Source organism: Pseudopipra pipra, chromosome 8, assembly GCF_036250125.1.
Source record: "Pseudopipra pipra isolate bDixPip1 chromosome 8, bDixPip1.hap1, whole genome shotgun sequence".
In the NCBI taxonomy this organism is placed as follows: Eukaryota; Metazoa; Chordata; class Aves; order Passeriformes; family Pipridae; genus Pseudopipra; species Pseudopipra pipra.
The window spans coordinates 17,883,878-17,906,334 of record NC_087556.1 but is presented as its reverse complement, the minus strand read 5'-3'; the positions used below and the strand labels follow the sequence as shown (position 1 = coordinate 17,906,334).

At 43.2% G+C, this 22,457-nt stretch overlaps 1 protein-coding gene across 1 annotated transcript; it reads right to left on the bottom strand.

Annotated features, from left to right (window-relative positions):
• Positions 1-404: 404 nt before the first annotated feature.
• Positions 405-20,371, bottom strand: PKD2L1 (polycystin 2 like 1, transient receptor potential cation channel). Its single transcript, XM_064662746.1, has 16 exons — positions 18,703-20,371; positions 16,206-17,111; positions 13,400-13,513; positions 11,830-11,957; positions 10,421-10,677; positions 9,412-9,636; positions 8,820-9,048; positions 8,277-8,447; positions 7,381-7,562; positions 6,857-6,977; positions 6,103-6,201; positions 5,241-5,362; positions 4,798-4,915; positions 4,433-4,569; positions 3,495-3,642; positions 405-2,480 (listed from the first exon to the last, which is right to left on the bottom strand). Exons 2-16 carry the CDS (start codon positions 16,498-16,500, stop codon positions 2,283-2,285), a joined length of 2,544 nt encoding a protein of 847 aa, XP_064518816.1. The 5' UTR covers positions 16,501-17,111; positions 18,703-20,371; the 3' UTR covers positions 405-2,282.
• Between the last annotated feature and the right edge of the window lie 2,086 nt (positions 20,372-22,457).

Sequence of the window (22,457 nt, the reverse complement as noted above, 5' to 3'; positions counted from 1 at the left end):
TAAAGCCAGGCCTTAGAGATGATAATTTTTACCTTAATTTTCTTGGCAGGACATAAATTCAGGATCCTGTTGCATTCATGGTAATTATTGCTCTGTTCAGAAGCTAAGCCTCAGCTAGCAATATATCTTCCACTGACTCCATTAGCACAGGATCAAACACCTCAAGCAGACAGTTGCTTCTTGGATTTCTCCCATGGTGTTAGACTTAGTTCTTCACAGATCGGCATCCCAAGTATTTCATATCTATGCAGTAACAGAGACTCAGAACCTCACCCAATATTTTGAGTCTGTGGAAAAGGCATTCCTTCAGAGACCTCAAAGAAAGAGCTTACATTTTTGATTTTGCAATTATGCCTTGGTAATCATAGACTGATATTGATCCAGGATCTAAAACAGGGTCTGTGTCTTTCAACATACAAAGGACCTGATTAGTTAACTGCAAGGGGGGGCTGTGTGCACTCTTCAAGCCCATTACAGAGCACATAGCTCCTCTGTTCAATTACAATTTAGCATATAGATTTCTTGTTTAATTAAAATTTAGGAAAAAAAAAAAAAAAAAAAGAAAGAAAACCCATTTCAGGAAGTTCTCCTGACAGAGGCTGTTTTCTTCTGAGTAAGATAATAGCTTCAATGCAGAGAGCAGGAGGAAGTAAGCAACACCATTGTTACAAGTTCAGCTGGAAAAGCTGAAGGTAGGAAGCTCTTGCTCAATTCTGAATTCAGCAGAAATGGGAGTCAAGAATTATGGCAATGTCTCCCAGGCAAGTCTTGTTCCCAACAGCAGGATCAGCTGATGGGAAGTGAATTGTGAGAGCCTCCAGTTACTGTGCCCACAGCTCCTGTCCAAAATCTAAGCTCACTGTGGGCTGGGTGACAAGCTCCTCCTCACAGCTCCTGCTAGGTCCTTGCAGCTGAAAGACCCTCTGCTTTAATTTATCAGTGATATCTTGTAGCTGTGACAGCCCTGGTGCCTGGGCCATCTGTGGACAGGGCTGATCCTGAGGTCCATCAGATATTGCCGGAGAGGCTTTCCACAGAATGCAGTGACACACACATCTTAAAAAAGGTGGCAATACAAAATGCCCCTGCACAAGGTCCACACTAAACTTATCACTGCACTGCATAGCATGCTAAACAGTGTAGCACTAATGAGAACTGTTAGCAGTTGTCTGGTACTACTCACATTTCTATTGGCTTTAAGCCTACAGAGCCTATTTGAGGTGAACTACTGTGGAATACCAGCGATGAAGATATTTGGAGTACATTTACACTGACCCTGTAATAGCAGCAATAGCCTGCACCAGTTACAAGGAAAGAGAAATCTCAGCAAAGGGAGAAATGCCTGGAAAAGAAATATGTGGTTGAAAAACTGACACATCTCATTTTCACAATATTCTTCAACTGAAATGGTGTCAGCACCCCCATCTGCAAATTGTTTCCTTGGCAAAATCAAGAAAGATCGCAACTTCATAAATTTGTTTCATAAATTCATAGTTTTTTAAAGAACCTTGAGATGCAATTTAAGGAGTGTGAAAATAAATGATAGAGGGTCAACAGCTGTGTTAGAGACCATATAACCAGAAGTTTGTTCCCTAACACTCAGACCTAAGACTTTACCAGTAACAACTGCTTCTCAGTTTAGAGTATTTCAGATTTCCTCCCAATTACACTGTCAGTCAATTCTCATTGTAGTTGTCTGAAGTTAGGTGTTAGTATCCTCTTCCCTCAACATCTAAATCTAAGATACAGAAAGGTTACCAAGGTAATCTGGAGACAAGCTACAGCAGAACAAAACTGTCTGTAATCAGGTAGACACAACTAAATTTCTTCTTTCCATTTCACTCTAATGATTATATTCTGTTTCTTTACGTTATAATCACATCTGTTTTCTGCAGACAATTGCATGTGTTGGGAACAAGTTGCAATACACCACTCTGGACAGAAATGTTCAGAGTTCTGGGGTTCCTGCTTTTTAGGAAAGGATAGATAAGAGACTTTGTGTCAGCTTGTAGAGAGGCAGAAACCTCATACATCACCTGGTTCCAAATTCCACCTCCTCCAGAGATACTGAGGGGAGAGAGGGCAGAAGTTCTACTCTTTGACATTATACATCATTACATTGAAAAAGAGCAGCCCTGATTTTTCACATCAACAGTTTCTGACAACAGTGGTGTCTATGTCCAGCTGTCTGGATTATCCTAACAGTGGGAGAACAACTGACAGTGACTTAGTACCGTGGGAGCCAGAGTGAGAGCACTTGGCTGCTAGAAGTGCACATCCAGCTATGGCTGGATGATGTTCTTGGACACCTGTGAGCCCAGCACATTTGACCGGGGCAAGATGTGGTAGACACCGTTTTGGGAAGAGTTACCACTCAGGTTGTTTCTCTGGACATGTTCCATCCCCCAGCTTTCTGCTTCTTCCTTCTGCAGTTGGTCTAGGCTCTGGGAGTGCAGCTCTTCCTGACTGGCTTCTTCCTCCTGTGAACCAGAAGAAAGGTATCAAGAACTTCAGCGACACTCCAGGAGAGAGGCAAGGTGTGCATGATACTTAAATATCCTCCCACATTCTTTCAGAAATTAGTACAATCCTGCCTGTCCATAAAAGATCTAATATACTGTTTACTGCAGTACAGTGATGAATGCACATTCAAGCATTAAACAAACAAGGAAAGATTCATCCCTTTTCACCCTCTACAAGAACATTCACAGAAATGCTATGGCAAAGCAAATCTGCAAACAACTGCTCAAATAAGCTTTCAGGTACATTCACATGAGAAGTTGGACCTTTCAAGACACTCTTTCAAACAGGAAGTGATCACAAGACTACCCTGTAAAAGGAAGGCTTCTTTCTTACTCAGCTAGGTCACTTTGTGCCATTTGGCTATTCTCATTATTAAGGCCATAAAAGCATGAAGTAATGACATGATTCCCACATGCCTTGCTGCCTTTGACTTTAAAGCTGAAGACCCAAAATACACTGGATGACTGGATATAGGCAGTCTTTGGCAAAACTCACAATTCTGCAGCGAGATGCTGTAAGCACACCGCTAACAGTCTTCCATCACATATGTCTTATAAATAATCCACAGGCAAGGTGTTGTTAAGATCACAGTCCACAACACTGTCACGAGCTGTTCTTGCTGGAAAGGACCATCTGATAATTTTTCTTTTAATGTCTGAGGATAAGCAGTTACAAAGCAACTGAATTGTCAGTGAATTGCATCCACTGCCACAGGATTGAGCTTGGCCTCAAAGGAGCCAGAAGGTGTGTTTAAAGATACAATGGTTAACTGAGGGGACATAAAAGCAAAGTGTTACTTTTCTTGAACAGAAAAGGCTTGATCATACAGAATGCTGACCCTGGCCAACCCTTTCTCTCTTATGTCAATGTGGATTGGAAAAGCAAAGATAATACCAGGTCCTTTCACAGAGCAGGGCCGTGTGAAGACCTAATGTGAAGCAGGTTCAGGTGCATGCTGGAGGGCTACCAACCTTACTAACATCATCCAGTGGTTTGCCCACCAGGTCCTTCCTCTTCAGCTTGTTTCTTTCTGGCACATCGAGCTTGCTCACCACTGCATCAATCTTGGAGCCAACGCTGTTTATGGACAGTTCCAGCTGCAGTACACGCTGCAGCAGGCTGGGGGAGACACAGAGAGCATTTGTAGGCCTTTTCTTGTGATGATTTGTAGGATTTGCAGGAGATATCTCACAGACAATGGGCTAGACCTCAAACAGGAGTGAATGCTCCCTATCAGATAATTGATTCATACCCACTGAAGGCATAACTTCCTGCTGTACTGTGTTTTCATCTGTAATTAGTGATTCTGCTTAGGATGGATCCCAGCCACTTTGGATCACAGTTCAGACACAGTATAATTCCATTATTAAGTATTGCACCTGCCTCTCCTTTGATATGGCCCTATGTGGTTTGCTCAGTGTTTCTCAGTAGCAGAATCAGGATCTCCTGATTCTCTGTGCTGTATTTATCCCATGCGCTGCTGTGGAAGAAACAGCCAAGTGTTATTCTTGGACCTGGACGATAAAGGCCAGCTAGGCTATAAATCAAGGATATTTATTCCCACAGGATCTTCTGTAAAGGTATCAGCTTCCCTTGGCCCAGTTATCTGGGCCACCTTCTGATCTGAAATATGATGGCATATTGCCTGTGGCCAGCTGACAGCTGCAGAGGTTATTCAAGAGGCAGAAAGCAAAATGTCTTAATTTTTTATACGAACAGGCAAACTAAATTACTAGAATTGTCCCAGTTATCTCCTGACCTTCTTATTTATGCATGTGTAAGATAAAAGAGACAAGATCTTACTGAAACTGCTCAACACCACTGTAAAGAGTTACATCAGGGAAGGAAGCAGAAAGGAATCAGACTCCTCATTTGCAGAGGGTTGAAACTACTGACAGCAGAAACATACACTTGGAACTCTTCTTTGGAGACCCAGCTGGCTTTATTGGCGTGGTTATTCCTTGCTTCTCTGTAGATCAGATTCTCATCCAGGTTGTTGTCACCATAGGATTTCCCCAAATTTTCAATCTCTGTATTCAGAGCAACCTGGAAGATAAAGAAACTCCTGCAAAGCTGGATACTAACTCTGTGTCAGCTTTACTGTGAATAACACACAGCATCACAGGCAGTGATATACTCAGCTGTTATCCAGGCACAGTTGGAACTGTATTTGAGTTGCCTGCTTAGTTTATACCACAAACCCAAAAAGATTCCTGGGAACACTTTGGAGTGAACTCTACCAAACAGAAGATTTCTTTCCTTGCCCTTTTTTACCCTTTTTGCCTCGAGGTCATGCTTCATCTGCTGTTGCTCCTCTTCATCAAGGATGTGGTTGCCATCTTTGTCAAATGTGCAGAAAGCTGCTGTGATTTCATGCTCTGCATGGCCCAGTCTGAAAAAGAATAGAAGGAAAACTCAAAGCACAGAATTACACTGTTAAGCTCTAACAGTGTGGGAACACCGCTTTTGAAATCAGTGTATTGTTTCCTCCTGCCAGTGACAAACCTCAACACCCCAAATGGGCAAGAGATAGTAACACAAACCTATTTAGATCAGCAGATTAAACATGCAGGGAAAGATAACTATTTTTTTTTTGAGTCTTAAATTGCCCAGATCTGAGCTAACTGCTCTCCCAGTCTTGAAAACCAGAGAATCTAGATTACCCGTGTTACCAACAGAAAGAGCTAAGTGGGCATCCCTCAAGCTGACTCACTTACTCCTTCAAGCTGTTCTTGAAGTCTTCAAAGTCTAGTTCTTTTGTTCCATTCTGCAGTGCTTTCTGCACATCAGAAATCCGCTCCTTCTTCAGCTTCAGCCTCATGAGTGTCCGGTTGTAGCTCTGTTACCAAAGGTGCAAAAAGGTGCGAACAGACACAGAATCACGCAGACAGAACAGTCAAAAGTAGAGCAGAGCACAGGTGAGCCTACACTAAGTAATACAGGAAGTTTTTAAGTTTTCCACAAGCAAAAATACAACACTGCTGAATGAACCTCATCTCTAAACTAGGATCACACTTTCAAAGTGACAGCAACATGCTAGTCCTCTGCTTTTCTTCTCACAATTCTTCTTTTATCTGATCTCTCAGTCCATCAGCTGTTTAAGATAATGTCTCAAATACTGTTCTTTGCAGAATATTGCTCCCACAGCAGAGTTGTGACCTTCCAGGAACTTTTCTGGAATTCGCCCATGGGAAATCCAGATGTAACCCACTACATTTGCACCACTGTAACATGCTCAGCTTAGCAAAGTAGGACCTGCCGTGTTATTGATCAAAGTACAATCTATCAAGGACTTGAAAGGACTTTGTTTAGAGACCATCCTGGGAAGAAAAGTCTCTCAGAAACACTACATCAAGTAAGAAGATTCCCCCAACCTCTGCTTTTTCATCTTCTCATTGCTAAAGAATCTGGGAGCTTGATTTATTCCAGAAAGGAACTGTGACTCCTCTGCACACAAAGAAGATCGATCTGGAGTTGGCAACCACTGTTTCTCTCTAGTAAATTCCACTTAGTTCAGGGACTTCCAAAAAATGCTTCATGATTTAGCTAGAAAGTAGCGTGGCTTTCACTATTCATCACCTGCTTCAAGATGTCAGAAAGCTGCAGCTCATCCTTCTGGCTTGAAAGCTCTTCCTTGACTTCTGAGTAGGTGTCATTGATGATGGCCAGAAACATGTTCTAGAAAAAGGGGAAGAAGAGAGGTGAATATGCATAAGACATCTTGCCTGAAGCAGCAAGAGGCGGGACTTAGTTAAACAAGGAGCTATTTCCCCATAGAGTCTCTCTTGGGCAAATTAAACTGGGTGAAGAGAAGGCCCCTTTCAGCCACACTGTGTTTTCTCATGTTTTTGCAGTGAAAGCAGTGATTGCAGGTATTTGTTACCAGCTCGAATACTACCTTGGATAGCTTTTTTTGAAAAATCTTAAGTTACATTTGGATTCCTGACACTGGCTGTTTAACCTGGATGTTATGAGCATCCCTCTGCATTCGTTACCTAGGAAGCCAGAGACTCTCCCCCATGGTTTTTTCACTGCCTTTTACAGAACAGCTGATCTGATCCCCTTGAATTCAGCTGACACATTAGTGGTTTTTCCAGTCAGATTTAGTCTTCACCTTAAAACATGTGAATATGGCTCTAAGTCACCCTGATAATCAAATCCCCAACTGTAATAACACACTCTTTGCCTACTGTCGTCTATTCGCACTGCAAAGCTTCTGTAACAAACTCCCTTTCCCTCTAAGCATTAGCGCTGCACCTAACTCAGGGATTGTCAGGAGGGGTCTCTCAAACACTGCTGTCAATACTGGGACAAGGAGTACTTTCTTGCTTACCAGGAGCACAAAGAAAACAAAGAACACATAGGTGACAAAGTAAATAGGCCCAAGGACCCTGTTGGCATTGTCAATGGAATTGTAGTCAAAATCACCGAGAATGATCCGAAACTGGGTGAAGCTGGAGGAAAGAAAGAGCCTGAGATCACACAAAGGCACATGGATTTATCCTACAACCTCAAACAGTCCTGAGGTGAACCTGAACCTGTCTGCAGCCCAGATGGGCATAAGAACAAGCCAGAGCAGGGTCTAAGCCACTCAGTCAGAGTGTAGGTTCAGCTACTCATCCTTAGCAATAAACCCCAAGAACCAGAAATCTGTCTGTTACCCTCAATTTTCTCACTGTGTTCTTTTGTCCATGAAGATGTCACAACCAGAGGACTATGAGTGACTTACTAACTGTTGTGACTTTATTACAATGAGATACAACAGGTGTCTGATTGACATTCAGATTTGTATCTGTAGGGAAGGGTGAAATTCTTTTGATAAAATTATGGAAACATGGTTCTATCTTATACACTTACATGCATTTAACAAAGGTACTGAAGTTTTCCACTTGTGTCCCAAAAAGAAGGTAACCCAGCTGGGCATAGGCAAAGAAGACAATGAAGAACATAATGGCAAAGCCCAGGATGTCCTTGGCGCAACGTGCCAGCGTGGAGGAGAGCTGGGTCATTGTTTTGTTAAAGCTAATGTACTTGAATATCTGCAGGATGAAAGAATGGGGAAAAAGTTAGGCCAAACCATCAGCTAGGTCAGTCTCTCTCAGGTATGTGCATGCTTACTGACAAGAGGTTCACTATAGTACCAAAGTACTGAGAAGAAAGTTGGGGTAGAGGAATAGCAGCTTAGTGTTCAGGATATTTGTCCTGAGTGTGCCACCATCCTCCTAGAGGTCATAAACATATGGCTTTGTTCCCTGTGTCAAAGGAAAATACAAACAGGGACTGCTAGAAGGACAAATTTCTTAAAGCTAACAAGGAGCCCCAAATAGAGAGTGGCTTTCCACCACGCCAAGACGCTTTGGTTGAAATGCAAAGTCCACGCCAACACGAGTAATTTCCAGTTCTTGAGGGATCATCATGAAAGGAAAGCATGGTTTACAAGATTATCCTCCAGAATACTAAAATAGTACAGGATAGACAAAGTTACATTGTACTCAGCATTTTCTAAAACCACTTTTATACCACAATGTCTGAGCTCATCGCCCTGGATGTTATCTCCCAATAACTGGCTTCAGAATGCAGGGTGAAAAGTTGTCCAGATTTACTGCAAAACAGAGCATATGACTTTGAGGAAAATCCTCAGCTGTATAGCTGTTACACTCATTTACTCAGAGGGATGGAAGAGACAACCCCCAAATTATCTAGAGGAAGAGGTCTGACTGGAGACCTGGCACCTCCCAGACCCACTACAATACCTTGATCCAGGCAAAGAATAAGTTGACTGCATTCATATTGTTGTACTGCGTCTGCCAGAATGCCAAGAACTCAAAATCTGCGTAGGTGTTGGGGTGTTTCAGCAACTCTCCCAGCAGCCTGTTCACCTCAATGGTGCGAAAGATGTGAAATCCAATGGCGACAATGGAGAGCTGCAAAGAGGAGGAGGAATAGTCTGCAGTGACCACTGTACCTATGCATTCCTCAGAAATTAAAGTGTCACAGAACTCCTTGATATAGCAGTTCACAGCTGCAGTCTACTGGTGGGGGATGGAAATAAGGTCTTGGTGCGCTGAATGATGCCCTGGTTTCACAGTCTCTAGGGCATCTCTAAAGAAAGTATTTTCTCCTAACAGTTGACAGAAGAGCATATATCCATTAATTCTGCTAGTTCATTTTAGTATTAAAGCAAAACCTCTGCCAGCTCTTGTCCTATCTGGACTAGTTCCCACATTCTTTCATTTATTTTGGCTCTTATACCTCTCTGCAATTACTCCCCCCAAAACATGTGTAAGAGTCCTCACCAGAATGACAACAACATCCAGGATGTTCCAGATGCTGGTGAAGTACTGAAGCTTGTGGATACGCAGCTCCAAAGTCTCCTCCACCACGTAGTAGAAGATGAAGACACAGAATACAATTTCACAGGCAACAATGAAGAAGTCCCATGCACTGACATATCGTATAAGTTTGACTGTCCGGATTTGCCAGGAAGGAATGGCACCACCAGTGGCTGGAAACTCCACAACTAACCTTGAAGGGGACAAGAAAACTGATAATTACAAACAAGAGGATGGAGGCTCTGGGATTATTTTGAGAGGCAGCAAACTTGAGCATGATCTATCCATCAGACCATGAGTGGAAGAGTTGTGCATGTGTGTACACAGCCATATCTCTGCTGCTTCACTGCCTGTGACAGGAAAGGGTGAAAGATAAAGAGAAGTGTGACTGGTTATGTCAGGAAGACCAAGACTTCTTACTAATCCATACAATTTCTACTGACACCACTCAGACCTACCCCACTGGTAGACCTTAATAAAGTATTTGCATTTTGAGAAACCATGGCACTGAGGAAGATGCAAGAGGCTGAAGAATTTTCAGCTGGACTCAGCTCACCTCAGAACACAGAACAGATTGATATTTGCATTATACACAGAGAAATCAATGAAGACAACTCGTGTTCCCCGATCCAGCCACAGCTTCTCCTTCAAGACTTGCAGGGCTTCAGCACTCTCTTCTCTGGTCAACTTGAGGTCTATGTAGTATCCTCCCCCACTGTAACTGGTTAGTCTTCCCCAGTGAGATGAACCACCCAGCTCCTCCTCAGAATGGTAACTCCATCTGCAACAGACAAACCATAAGCAAAGGCTTCACCACCCCAGGCTTGGATATGACCTTGTAGCCTGGAAAATTAGACTATATCTTCAAGGGACAGAACAGTTTTTAATTAAAGAATTGGTACTTAATTCCTAATGAGTTCTTCATTGTTGTTAGTTTTCTAGTCTAGTGCTTCCCAGCAGTGACACATGACTTGCAATATTATGGAGGGAAAATTCTGAGATCCGTTGGCTAGGTCAGTCTTGTTTTCATGGAGGTTGCTCCCAGGATCTGCTCTATTGCCTTCTATCACATTGCACACAACCATCTGCTTAGAACACTCTTGCACTTATATTTCCTTATGAACAATAATTTCTTGTTCACAGATCAAGACTCATGCAGCAAGTAAAGAGTTATTAAACTGAAGCTACCTCACATTATTATAGAGAAATGTACTTTCTTCTCTTTGGCTCCTGAAATCCCAGAGGAAAGCAAATAGTATCCTCCTTTTGATGGATCTGGTCCCAGAGGTCTTTATTTAGCTTCACACTCTTAAAGACAGGCAACAATTTCTACCTAATTTTCCACTGGATTTTTCACGGCTTTCCCAACAGGTCCCACTTTGCCACTCATTCTGTTGTGCTTTTCCTCAAAGAGACACTCGACCTTATTGATAGACGAAAAGGACTTGCTGCCTCTGACTGCAAGGGGAGTTCCAGCCTTATGTGAGAAACTCACCCTCAGCATCCTGCAGCTTAGCAGATCTTGTTTTAACTAGAAGAGACTAATTTGGATTAGATGTACTTACGCTGTTCCATTGATGAGCCCAAAGGAGCCCCTTTCCTCCTTGTCTTCTGAGTATACATCATAGCAGCCTGAGATTTCCTCCTTGAAGTCATCATGGACCACACAGGAATTGTTCTTCACCTTCAGTTGTCTCATGCGTGGGACACCCAGCAGCAGATTCTCGTAATAAATGTACGACTGGGTGCTGTGTGCTGTCAGGGACTCGTTGTTGTACCACTTTGTCCAGTAAAGATTATCCAGAAGGGGACCTTGTGCATACTGCAAGGAGGGAGAGGAGAACAACTGCTTTGTAGTTCACACAGAGGGAATTTTCTTAGCCTGGGATTGAGATAGTAAGACGTGACCTGCCCCTCTCTGCTCCCCAAGACAAAGGTAGTGTCTTTGTTGGATGTATGTTAAGGAGGGGAAAGACCAGGACTGCTAATAGAGGAGGGACGCTGGGCAGCAGGGTCGTTGTTGGTTTCTCACAGGCCTGTTGTACAGTCGCTGCACCTTCCTGGGCTCATAAAAGAGACAAGAGCTCTGCAAGTCTCTTTGTCTCTTCCATTTCAGTCAGCACAAGTCTCAAGGAATTGCCTTGGCACCAGTTGTGAATTATGAAAAGAGCATGTGCCAGTATCCTGGAAACACCAGGGGAGAATCAATAGTGCCATTGTTTGCTGTAGTGTTTTAATATGATAGAAAAAGAAAAACATAATTGATGAACAATTTCTGTCTGTCAGAGATAAGTGGTTGCAATAACTCAATGGCCTTCACTGTGGCTCTCATTATTCCTTCACCAGTTCTTTGACAGAAATATGTTAGACCCTAGACATCTTTCCCTTTTTTTATTCTCTTTAATAAAAGTCAGTGCAAATTTTAATCCAGCTTCTTCATAAAGAATCTAAAAATCAGACAAGCCCAGGCATGAATTACAGGCAGGTTAAGTATGCTGTTCCCAAATTGCCATGAAAATGGACAAAAGCCTATTACTAAGACACCAGCATGAAGACATGGGGCTGTAGGATTCAAAGCCACTTGTACCACATGGAAACATGAAGTAAATCACTTGGCCTCTCTGGATCAGTTCTTTCCATCTGTGCAATGAATAGATGCTCAGATCACTTTAATTTTTTTGTTATGTCCTGCCTGTTCAGCTGGTAAATTACTGGGAAATGGACTCTTCTGGGCACACACAACACTTATCCTAGCCAGTATTCTGGCCACAGTGCTCAGAGGGATAAGTGATATTTTAAGTCAGTGAGTATTTTGCACGCAAATGCTATTGCAACTATTGCTAGTAGCTGGTAAAAGCTTGTGGCAATAAAATGCCTTGCTGAAATCACTAGGTAGCAAATTCAGAGGGAACTGAATGTCCCAGTCTAGCTGAGATTTACAGGGTTCCCCATGCTGAGCTAGATTTGTACTCACCACCCAGAAGTCAGCCATGCTTCCGATGGACTGGAAGGAGACACGACCATCTGAAGAGGTCTGCAGAAAGAGCTCAGACATCACTTTGGTGTAGTAATAGGCATTGGAACTTGTCATTCCATATGTCACTAAGAGAAGAGATAAGAGAAGGGTCCTTCCTTATACCTGAATATAGGAGCCTGATATAAATATATTTATATATTCACTTTATGTGAATATATATAAATATATATATATTATATATATATATTATATATATATAAATAAATATATATATATTATATATATATATATATAAATAAATATATATAAAGCTTGTACTTTCACAGGTAAGCTGAGCAAGGCATGGGAGAAGAAATCTTAGGACCTTTTGCTTTCTTAGGGATTTACAAATTTACTTGTTGCATGTTGCAGAATTTAAACTGTCAGACTGACAGACTGTAAGAGGTTAGTAGAGAGATAATACCATTGGATGATGCAACTGAACATCCCAGGTAATGATTTTGGTTCTCAGACAAAATTTCTGAGGGAAATTTTCTTTCTCAGAACAAAGCCCATGTTCTGTATTTTGACCTTCTGATGTGAAGCTGTGAAGGTACAGAGACCACCCTGTTTTTCCAAGTGGAAAGCTCCAGGTAAGTTCTCATCTACCAAGAAACCCCAACAGTAGCAGGCTCTAACTTCCACGAGCATGTTGTTTCAACTCTCCAGTGCTCCTCTTCCTTCAGAAAAACATCCATCATAGTGATCACTAAGAACATGTTCTGCTCTTGAAAGCACAGCAGGAAAATAAAGCAGCTGACGTTCAAGACACAATCCCCCCCCACCTTCTGGATGAGTCAGTGTGTGACAACATGTACATCTGTGTGCACCTCTTGCTTCTTTAGGAAGAGTGACTGAAGCACTGTCTCCCTGGGCCAGTGTGATAATAACTTAGGTTGCTATTGTCTGTCAATCTCTCCTGCCATAGGGTCCATGAAATATAACCCTCTTCACTATCCCTTGCCACTGGTGTTCATTTGTGATAATGAATGAACCTTCCCAAAACCAAACAGCCATTGTTCTGTCTACACAAAGTCAATTAGCATTAGCATTCAGTACAGGGACACATTAAATTCACCCAAGAACAACAGTGAGAGCTGCTATCTGCTTTATCACCACAGCCACCCCTGCAGTCTCAGAGGGGAAAATCTCTCTGACCTCTGTATCTTTGATGCCAGGAAGTTTCTGGAGCTGCTCTCTGGGTCTTGAATATTTACTGTGAAACTAATTAAAAACCTTGAGCAGATTCTCCTAGGACTGTGGTGTCAATGGCTAGAACTGATAATATGAATCAGAAAATACTGCTTAAATCTAACCATTATCAATTAGCGATGGTCAGTAATTTTACTTCTGTGTAGAGTTATTAACCTATTCTATAGGTTAATAACACAACCTCCTACTGCAGTGAATGCACATACAATAAATTTAACATTTACAGCAGAGCAAGGAAGACTAATAATAAAATCTCACATTATTCCCCTCACACTGCACACAGAAAGGATGCCTGTGAGACATGACAGCTACTTACGTAGACAGATGTCCACCAAGAACACAACATAGACTAGCAGCTCTCGCAGTGTGGTCTTCACATAAAGCTCTCTGTTTTCAGCTGTGTTCTCAGTCAGTGTAGTGCCCCACAGACCTGTTGGGTATAAAGAAGAGACTGTTGAGTTTTGATGGCCATTCTCAAGGGCCATGTGAGGAGCTGAAGTCCTGTTCTCAAAGAACTCCGCTGGGATTTTAATTTTTGTCACTTTTTAGGGACAAACCACTTTTCATTTCAAAACTTGACTAAGACCTATAAAAATGTGTTAAATAACCCCTAAGAAGAACTAGAACAATTCCAGCATGAATAAAAGATTTGGGGTCGACCAAAACTATAATATATTGGCTTTTTATTTTTGCTAAATCACTCTCCAATTTTCTGTTTGAGCTCATTACGGACTGATCTTTTTCTGACTGTTTTTCAGCTTACTCTTTGCAGAGATTTGCCACAAGGTCTCTTGAAACTATAAAACTTCAACTCAGTCACCCATGTGCCAACAGCTGACCTTCTGTTAGGACTTCTGTAGCAGAACTGCATCTGATGTTAGCTTTACAGATACTAGTCCTTTCAGTGCACGTTGAACCATTAGGTCCCTTGCTTACCTAAAAACTCTTGCAGTTTTCTTGTAGGTCATAAGACTCGCACACATAACACAACTCAGTATTTTCAGCATAAAATTTAGAGCCAAATTGGCTTTAGGACATCTATCAATGGAGCTGTGCTGAATCCAATACACTTATGCCAATTGCAACAGCTAGAGATCCTATTTCTTTCTACAGTCAAAGCAACTCATTAAATGTCACCAGGATTGATCAATAAGAGAGAAACACTTCCTTTAAAAGAAGCCTTGATATTTTGGGTTTGATGAACCGCCTGATACCATTAGTGTATTTGTTTGTTCTTTTTGAAATGGCTTTTTGTTGTGATTTCTGGAATGCTCCTGAAGTTGAAAGGCATAAGAACTTCCAATTGAAAGCCTAGTGATAGAAGCCATGTCGATAATATCCATAGTGTTGCTGCTTTCTGCAGCTCCTAGAGAGCTCAGCCCTGATACCTATCCCCAGTAGTATGCAGCAATCATCTTCCTGGGAGCCAGGATCAAAGCTGATCAAAGGCCACACATTTGAAGTCAGTTCTTGCAGATAAGAAACCGCTTCTGTTTCTCTGGAGCAAGCAAAAGTGATCTAGTGGTCTGTGTGCATTTACTCCTGTCATTTTGACAGGTCTTTGGCATCTCAGCAGATCAGAGAGCTTTTTGCACCATCAACTACCATAATGACTGTTCCAGAATCTGCCATCACTCCTGGGCAGACAACTAGTAGCCTGTTCTGGACAATCCAGACCAGCAACAGAAATAACAGCCTGAAGAAGATCTGGATTAACTGCTGTGAAGGAGAAAGTGTCCTGTCGTCTACAGGAATCTCCACAATGCAGAAAAACAAGTGGAAACAACTCACCCATCCGTTAAGATCATATTTAAATGACAACCTTCATCCTCAGATATGACTACATCACAATCTTTTAACAGGTTTGGTTTGGTTTTTTTCCCCATGAGGCAGAGAAACCTTACTTTCTATATGTTTGAAGCAGAGGCACAGACTTTCTTTGCTTTGAGAACAGAAGTGTACTTGAAACATCTAAATTCAGGGACACTCAAATATCCCTGAAAACTTGGTTCAGAGAGTTGCCCAAAATGATACCTGAAGGACCATGAGGCTGGTACAGTACCCTTTCAGATTGCATCCAGAAATTGTAATACTATATCACTTGAGGTTTGTTTTCAGCTATTTCTTTAGGAAATCTGTAATTACCCACCAAGCCCACCCAGCACCGTTCCTCAGCCAGGAGAAACCTCTAAAGCCTCAGCTCTGACTGCATGTGAATAGATAGTGTTAGACTGTAATGACAATGACAAATAAGTATTGATCATAGAGGGGTTGTGCAAATCAGGACCAAGCTATACTGTTAGTATAGTACTCACATGTACTGTTAGAGGGTACAGCTCTGAGAAAGGTTCTTACATTCCAAGTCAGGAAGAAAACAAGAAAAGCTACACTGGCAAGAAAATGTAATTTTCACAAGAAACAGTTTCTTGGTCTACCTTCCCTGTTTTTACAATATTAGGATTTTATGCTTCTATAAGAAACTGTTCAAATAATGCTCTTGCCCAGGACTATATACTTACAGGAGACTTATCTTGCTCCCAGAGTTTTGATTGTCTCTGATTAAGTCTACATAATATTTCATTTCCCTTTGCTTTTTAAACTGGAAAACAGCACCTCTTTCTTTCAGCTGTCTTCAAGAAAAGCATTGTTTGATACATTCCTGTAATCCCCTGCATTTCAGTCCTAGATTTTCTCTGGTAGATATTTCTATCAGTTCTTAAGTTACTGTAACACAGGGGCCAGACCACTGTCTAGAAAATGCACACATAGACAGAATGGTCTCATCACCACAGTGATGACTCCTGGGGATTCTGAATATCTCAGCTCTGTCCAAAGCTCAGATTCACTGCAAAACCCTGAGCACATCACTTAGTCTCCGACTACCTTGTAGTAAAGGTAACAGGACAAACTGTGAAGCTATAGCCAGGCACACGGAATGAGAATGCTCCTTCCAGGTCAGCCAGACATGATCTCTGGAGTAATGCTACTGTATGCTGAGCAGGGCCCTAGGCTACGCAGATACTATGAGGTTTCTACCTTCTGCATCCCTTCTCTCATCCCCCCATACAATTGTTCTTTCTGAGGGCTAATAAATCCTTTCTAGTGCGATGTCAGAGCTTTACCTCTTATGCCTCTGAAGACGTAGAAGAAGCACTTGAGGAAAGGACTTGTCTTCCCATCCACAGCTTTGCTCTGTTCTTCCTGGTAGGGCAGTGGATCCCTAACCTCTTCAAAGTTCTCATAGGGATTTTCCAGGGTAGACTTGGGGTTGTAGATGGTTTGAATCTTCAAGGAGGTAGAAGGAGAGCCATTGTAAACAGGATTGTCCCAAGCTTTCTTCCCCACTGTCTCCAGTTCATGCTCCTCTGATGCTCTAAAGTGGCTCTCAGCTCTGTTGTTTAGGCAAGACGAATTCATGACTAGTCACCGCCAGCAGAAGTATTTTTTAACTGGAATTGTGAAGATTGCCTGTCCAAGCTGGAATTGTAAGGTAGCAGATAATCAGTAAATGCCAAACAGCTTGTCTGCTCAGCAACCAGGAGAGGGCACACCAACAGCTCCCCACAGACAGCAAGCATCCTCTCTTTTATATCTGCTCAGCTGGTGACACCGATCAGAGGGGTGGCACTACCCGTTGTTAGGAACCACTGTCAGCCTCATTATCCCAGGAGCCGTGGAACACCAACAAGTCCAGGAGTCATTCTCTGTTTCGTAAAGGCGACAACAGACTTAGATGCCGTCGTGAGAAGAGGCTGCTTAGAGGTCGGCCCCTGAGGATGGAGGGTTGGAAGGGGGAGGAGGCGGCTGGGATGTAGCTGGACCCCTCAGGCTGCTGCAGCCCGGGTCAGTTCCGGGGGAAGCTCCGGCTGGAAGCGGCGGTGGGACCCCGTGCGAGCTCCGTGAGGAGAGGGGCCAGACGGGAGCCTTTGCTCGGCGTGGGGGCACTCACAAACTTTCAGCGAAGCGCCGAAGAGCACAAGCGCTCTCCGTGAGCGGCGGCGGCGGCGCGGAGCATCTTCGTTATGTCACTGTAAAAGCAGGAGTGAAAAACAGGGGTAAATGTTGTGTTCGTTTTGGAAACAAGGGGCTGGAATCTTCTGCTTTTGCAGAATTTCCATAAGCCATGCAGTGCCTGCTGGCCCTGAGGCAAGCCTGATTTAAAAAAACAAACAAACAAACAAAAAAAAAAAAACCACAGCAAAACAGGATTACACCAGGCAAAACTGGCAATAACAACAGTTGGGAGTTGCCTGCATTCAACTTGCCCCTGGCCAGCAGCAAGTAGTCGCCCCAGGCACCACAGGTGCTGAAGGCCCGTGACTGTACACTGGAGGGTCTCAGGGCTTAACCCTGGAATGACACACTTGTCTTGGTGATGAGACTATAAAAGAATGTATAGCCTGAGCCAAGTCCTTCCTCAAGTCTGAATATATAATTCATAAGAGGTGCCTCTCCATGGGTACTGAGGGTTGCACTTTTTCTGAGATTACCTAGGGAAGCAATGGGGCTCTTGCACCTGTAGATGACCACAGGGCTCAAAGGCACAAGCAAAGATGTTTTTTCTGGACTATATGATCATACAGGTGATGTTGCCAGGCCAGCTGGGATGTGGAGAGATGTCCCCTCCCTGATGATGGCACTAAGCAGCTGCTCGGATAATAGTGAGACAAGACCTAACTTGGCACAGGTCACTAAGAAGGCAGCAGCTGCTTGGAAGATCACTGGAGGTCTGGGTTGGATCCTTTGACTGAACTTGGTATTATTAGGGCCTGTTGTGTTTCATTGCTCCCTAGCAAAATGAGAGCAGTGGAATGGAATCAGAGAGTTGAATGGACGGAAAGCATTTTCAGAGCTCTCAAGCAGCAGGAGCACTAAGGAATGAGACCTCAGCGAAAGGCCAAACATCCAGTTGCACTGCTGGGACTGTACAACAGATATCCCTGCCCATGCACAGGTAGCATGGCTTATGGTGCAGAGCTGCTGCTTTGCAGGAACATTGCTGCCTGCAGCACAGCACCACATCCCATCCCATCCTTCAGGGCTCAGGTACATTGCAGATCTGCCTTCTTGCTGGCTAGGGTACAGAGCAGGTGGTGAGAGGGGGACACTGACCTTCTATATTGAAAGACCAAGACAGCCACCTAGCCCAGAGGACAGGACATGTCTGTGTCATCTGATTTTGAAGAGCCTAACAAAAGGTAGAACCAAGAGCACCCTATAATTAAGGAAACACATGCAATGCTCTGCAGGCAGCATGGAGTGACTCCTTCGTTTATGCAGGTCTGTAAAGCTCCTTTTCAGTTGATAAATTTGAACCTTACTGTTAGTGTATGCTTTAGTTTTGGACAGGAATCGAGATGAGGCTTAAATTGTCTGTCTGGTTTGGAAATGGTACAAGCACTTCCTCGCTAGGAGGCAGGATATGCATTTTCAGAGGAAGCTGCCTCATTCCACGCTAGATAGGGCAGGGAGATAGGTCAGCTGGGTGAGAATATAAACCAAACTTTAGGACCTCATAAGTCACCATGCTATGTGTTGCTCTCTATGGTGTTTGACGTAAACCCCTGTGGAGCACCACTATTTGCTGGCTAAGGAACGATGTATGTCTGATACACTTACCTCACATCTTTTTTTCCTTCCAGTGTCTTGGGCCTTATTCACCAACCTTTCATTCTTGTGAAAACCAGCCAACAGAACTTCTCCATTCTTCTTTTTCCTGTCTTTGTTGAGGTCCATTTTGCAGCAGGTCTAGAAGAAACCTTTCAGAGGTACACAGGAAGACCATTTCAAACCAGAAACCATTATCACAATGGGATTCAGCATGTTAGGATAAGACAAAGGAGCACAGCCACAGGAGTTTATCTGTCAATCTGCCAAGCACACATACTGTTAGACAATATCCCACACTTAAATCCTTAGTGTAAGGAGCAGAGAGCACCAAAGAGTTAATAATTTCCTCCCCAAAGCACTCTCAAACACTGAATTAGAATTTCAAAGCATTTAGATTTCATAGTTAGTAAAAAGTTCTATCAGTTAATAAAGAGCAGTCTCTTGTTGAGACACTGAAGGTGAGTTCGCTCACCAGGCACAAGAGGACTCTCCAGGACCTCACCAGCCACTGCTGATATGGCCCCGAGGGGAACTATAGTCACTCTTTGCTGCAAATAAAACAAAAAAAGACACAGCCATGGATAAATGATTCTATATCCATACCTTCTTACTTAGGGTGCTATGTTCATTCTCTTTGCAATAATCCATTTTCAGCAGGTTCTCATCAACAAAAGCATTTGGTTTCCACTTCCAGGCAACATGAATTGAGCTAGAGATGGTGGTTATCCCTGCAAATTGCATCAGGGGAAGAGAACAGAAAAGTGGTGGTGACAGCACTAATCAACTGTTGAACATGAGAAGGAAAAAAATAGACTTCCAAGCAGAGTACCTTGGTGCTGAGTAAGCTGTTTATGCTGCATTTTGAAAATTTTCCCAGCACAGTGTATTAACATATACATGCTTTCAGTACTTTTCATTTAACAAAGTCTTCTCTGCCTTTTTTTTTTTTTTCCAAACAGGTGTATTTTATCTACATTTGAATTACTTGATACCATTCTTGTTCTAAGAATGTTCAGATGCTAAAGTATCCAATCATCTCTTGAGGGACTTGTTAGGAATCAGCACAAAAGGTGAAAGTTACTATCTGCAACCAAGATGCAGGAACTGCACCAGTAAGCATCCCTGCATGTCTTCAATCCATCAAGATAAATCTGTCTGAGAAGGAGAAGGTGGAGAGAGAGTGAAGGATGTCTTAGATTGAAATTGAGCTATAGAAACATGTTACCATGTTTTACAACATAATAATAAGTTTCCATAAACATTTGCAGAAGTACATGTTTACTAACACTTACATATTTCCTAACACATTGGAGAGCTCTCTTGCATTCATGTACCTGTGCAGGGACCCTCAGTGGAGATTTCACTGGCTGGCTGCAAACTCACAGGGAATGTACATGTGCAACTCCAGCTGAGCAGAAAGAAGTGGGTATAGAAGGAAGTTATCAGGTCCTTCACAGCATAATGGTAATTTTTCCTCTTTTCAGAATATAGAACTAAATTTTCTTGATCAGATTATACAATTTTGATTATGAATAACCTTTACTGTCATTCTGCAGGGTGTTGTTTTCTTAAATCTTCATTGCAATACACACAGATGTGCATATGCATGTGTGTGCATTCTACCACACACACACAAGCAGTAAGCATGCCCTGTGCTCCTAGGAACTGGCTGGGCCTACCTAGTATGGCATTATTGAGACAAAGTCTCTCTTTGAAACACTGTAGGCAGGGATGAATACCCAGGTGAGCACCACACCTAAAAAAGCATAAGTGCCCAAAGAGTCCTGGCTTGAAAGCAAAAGGTACTTCCTCCTATGCAATGCAACCAGTCCTGGGGTGGCAACCAACCTGCAGATCCCTCCCAGAGGTGATCCACACTTGTCAAGAGAGTCAGGCTGCTTCCTTCAAGGTGCTCGAAGAGCTGCTTCTCATAGGCTGGGCTGCCGTCAGTGCCGGTGGCAGGGTGTTTGGATACAGGCTGCTCCTTTGACCCAGATTTAGCACCACCAGTAAGAAGAGAGAGACACACACACAGCCTGTGTCCCACAGCGTATCACAAACAAACACCTGTCACTGTCTCTGCGAAGACAAAGCAGGACTCAGACTTTTTCCCCAATCCAGCTATCTGCCAGATGCAAGGGAGTCTCTGCATAATACCTGTGAGAATACAGCAGGTTCCAAGCTTGTGTTGAATAAGTGTGACAAGGACAAGGAATGTTCATTATTTTGGTTTGCTCCTGAAAGGGCATTGGCTGACTTTTTAAACACCTGTTTGAAAGCCTGTTCTTCTGAACCCTTCACCCTAATCACTGAATATTCAGACAGACCACTGCTGTTTTCCTTCAGTATCTCTAGGCATAAGGTAAAGAATCAGTGTTATACAACTAGAGAAATTAATTGTACCATAAAGACCTTTCCAGTAGTCCTTAGCCTCTGCATAACCTATTCCCTTAGGGGACTTACAGGTTATATGAATACAAAAGGATGAAAAGTGAATATGAAGAAAATGAAAGCAGGCACAGAGGCAAAGAAACCAGCTGGGTCTTCCATGGCAGGCAAAGAGAGCTGAGCAAGGAAGACCTCCAGGCTTCCATCCCACCAGATTCCTGACAGATACACCCTGCCCTTTAATAGTCAAACCCAACAGGAAGAGGTCTTCATCCAAGAATTCAATACCTCATCTGTTTATTCCCCAAAAGGTCTTCCCTAATAGCACTCAATATGCTTCTGTGACAAGGTGGTGTAAGGAACAGCTTGAATCTACAGAAGTAGGAAGAGATAGTTGAAGAAAAGCAACTCATGAGACAGTACAGGCCTAAACTGGGGAATGTTGCATTAATACACAGACTGACACATAGGGAAAAATAACAGGAAGCATCAGATATGGCAGATGAGATGGAAGTTTCAATGAGCTTTGTTAACAGAAGAAAGCGTGATGGAAAATAGCATTGCTACATCCAGCTTCCTGATGGAATATCATAATTCATAATGAAAAGAATGGGAGAAGAATTCATAATTCTATACGTGGGAGACCAGTAAAAGAAGTTCTCTGTTATGAAATTGTTTCCCTCCTCCTGAATTTGTATTTCTGCTGGTGTTCCCACTTTTAGAGACACCAGCACTTTAAGCATTTAATCTCTGAAGCATAGGTACGGCCTATGCTCTTTTCAGTTTATTCATATTAAATCTTGCACTGAAACATTGTGTCATTTCATTAGCTATTATTTATACTTCAGTTCTTTTCATCTACTCACCAATTATGTGCTTATGAGTTTGGTAAAGCCCTTAAACTCACTATTGTGACCACCTAGGTTTACTAGGCAGCTCCCTGGGAATTTTGTAGCATGTGGCTCTTGGTCACAAACTGGTACAGGGCTACCATGTTTGGGAAAGCTCACTGGAAGCATCATTGACTTTTTCTGACTTTTTGGATGAATCCCATGAGGATGGTGCCCAAACATCTCAGCGACGGCAGTCCAGCAAACCTCAGACTTGCCCGTCGCCAGCTGGGGAGGAAATTCTGCAGCTGCGACCCGTGGGATGCTTCAAAGACTGCAGTCTCAGCCTTCCACGCTTTACTGGACTTCGGCCACCCTGCGGGAGCCCGTGGACCAGAGCGGTGTCCCCGTTTCCCCGCCTGTCCCGGGCTCTCCCGGCCCCGGCCGGGCGGTGGCAGCCGCGCTCCGCAGCGGGGGCAGCCCCGGCACCGCCCGGCCCGGCCCGGCCCCCTCGCCTCCCTTCATTTCCCCGCTGGCTGCCGCCGA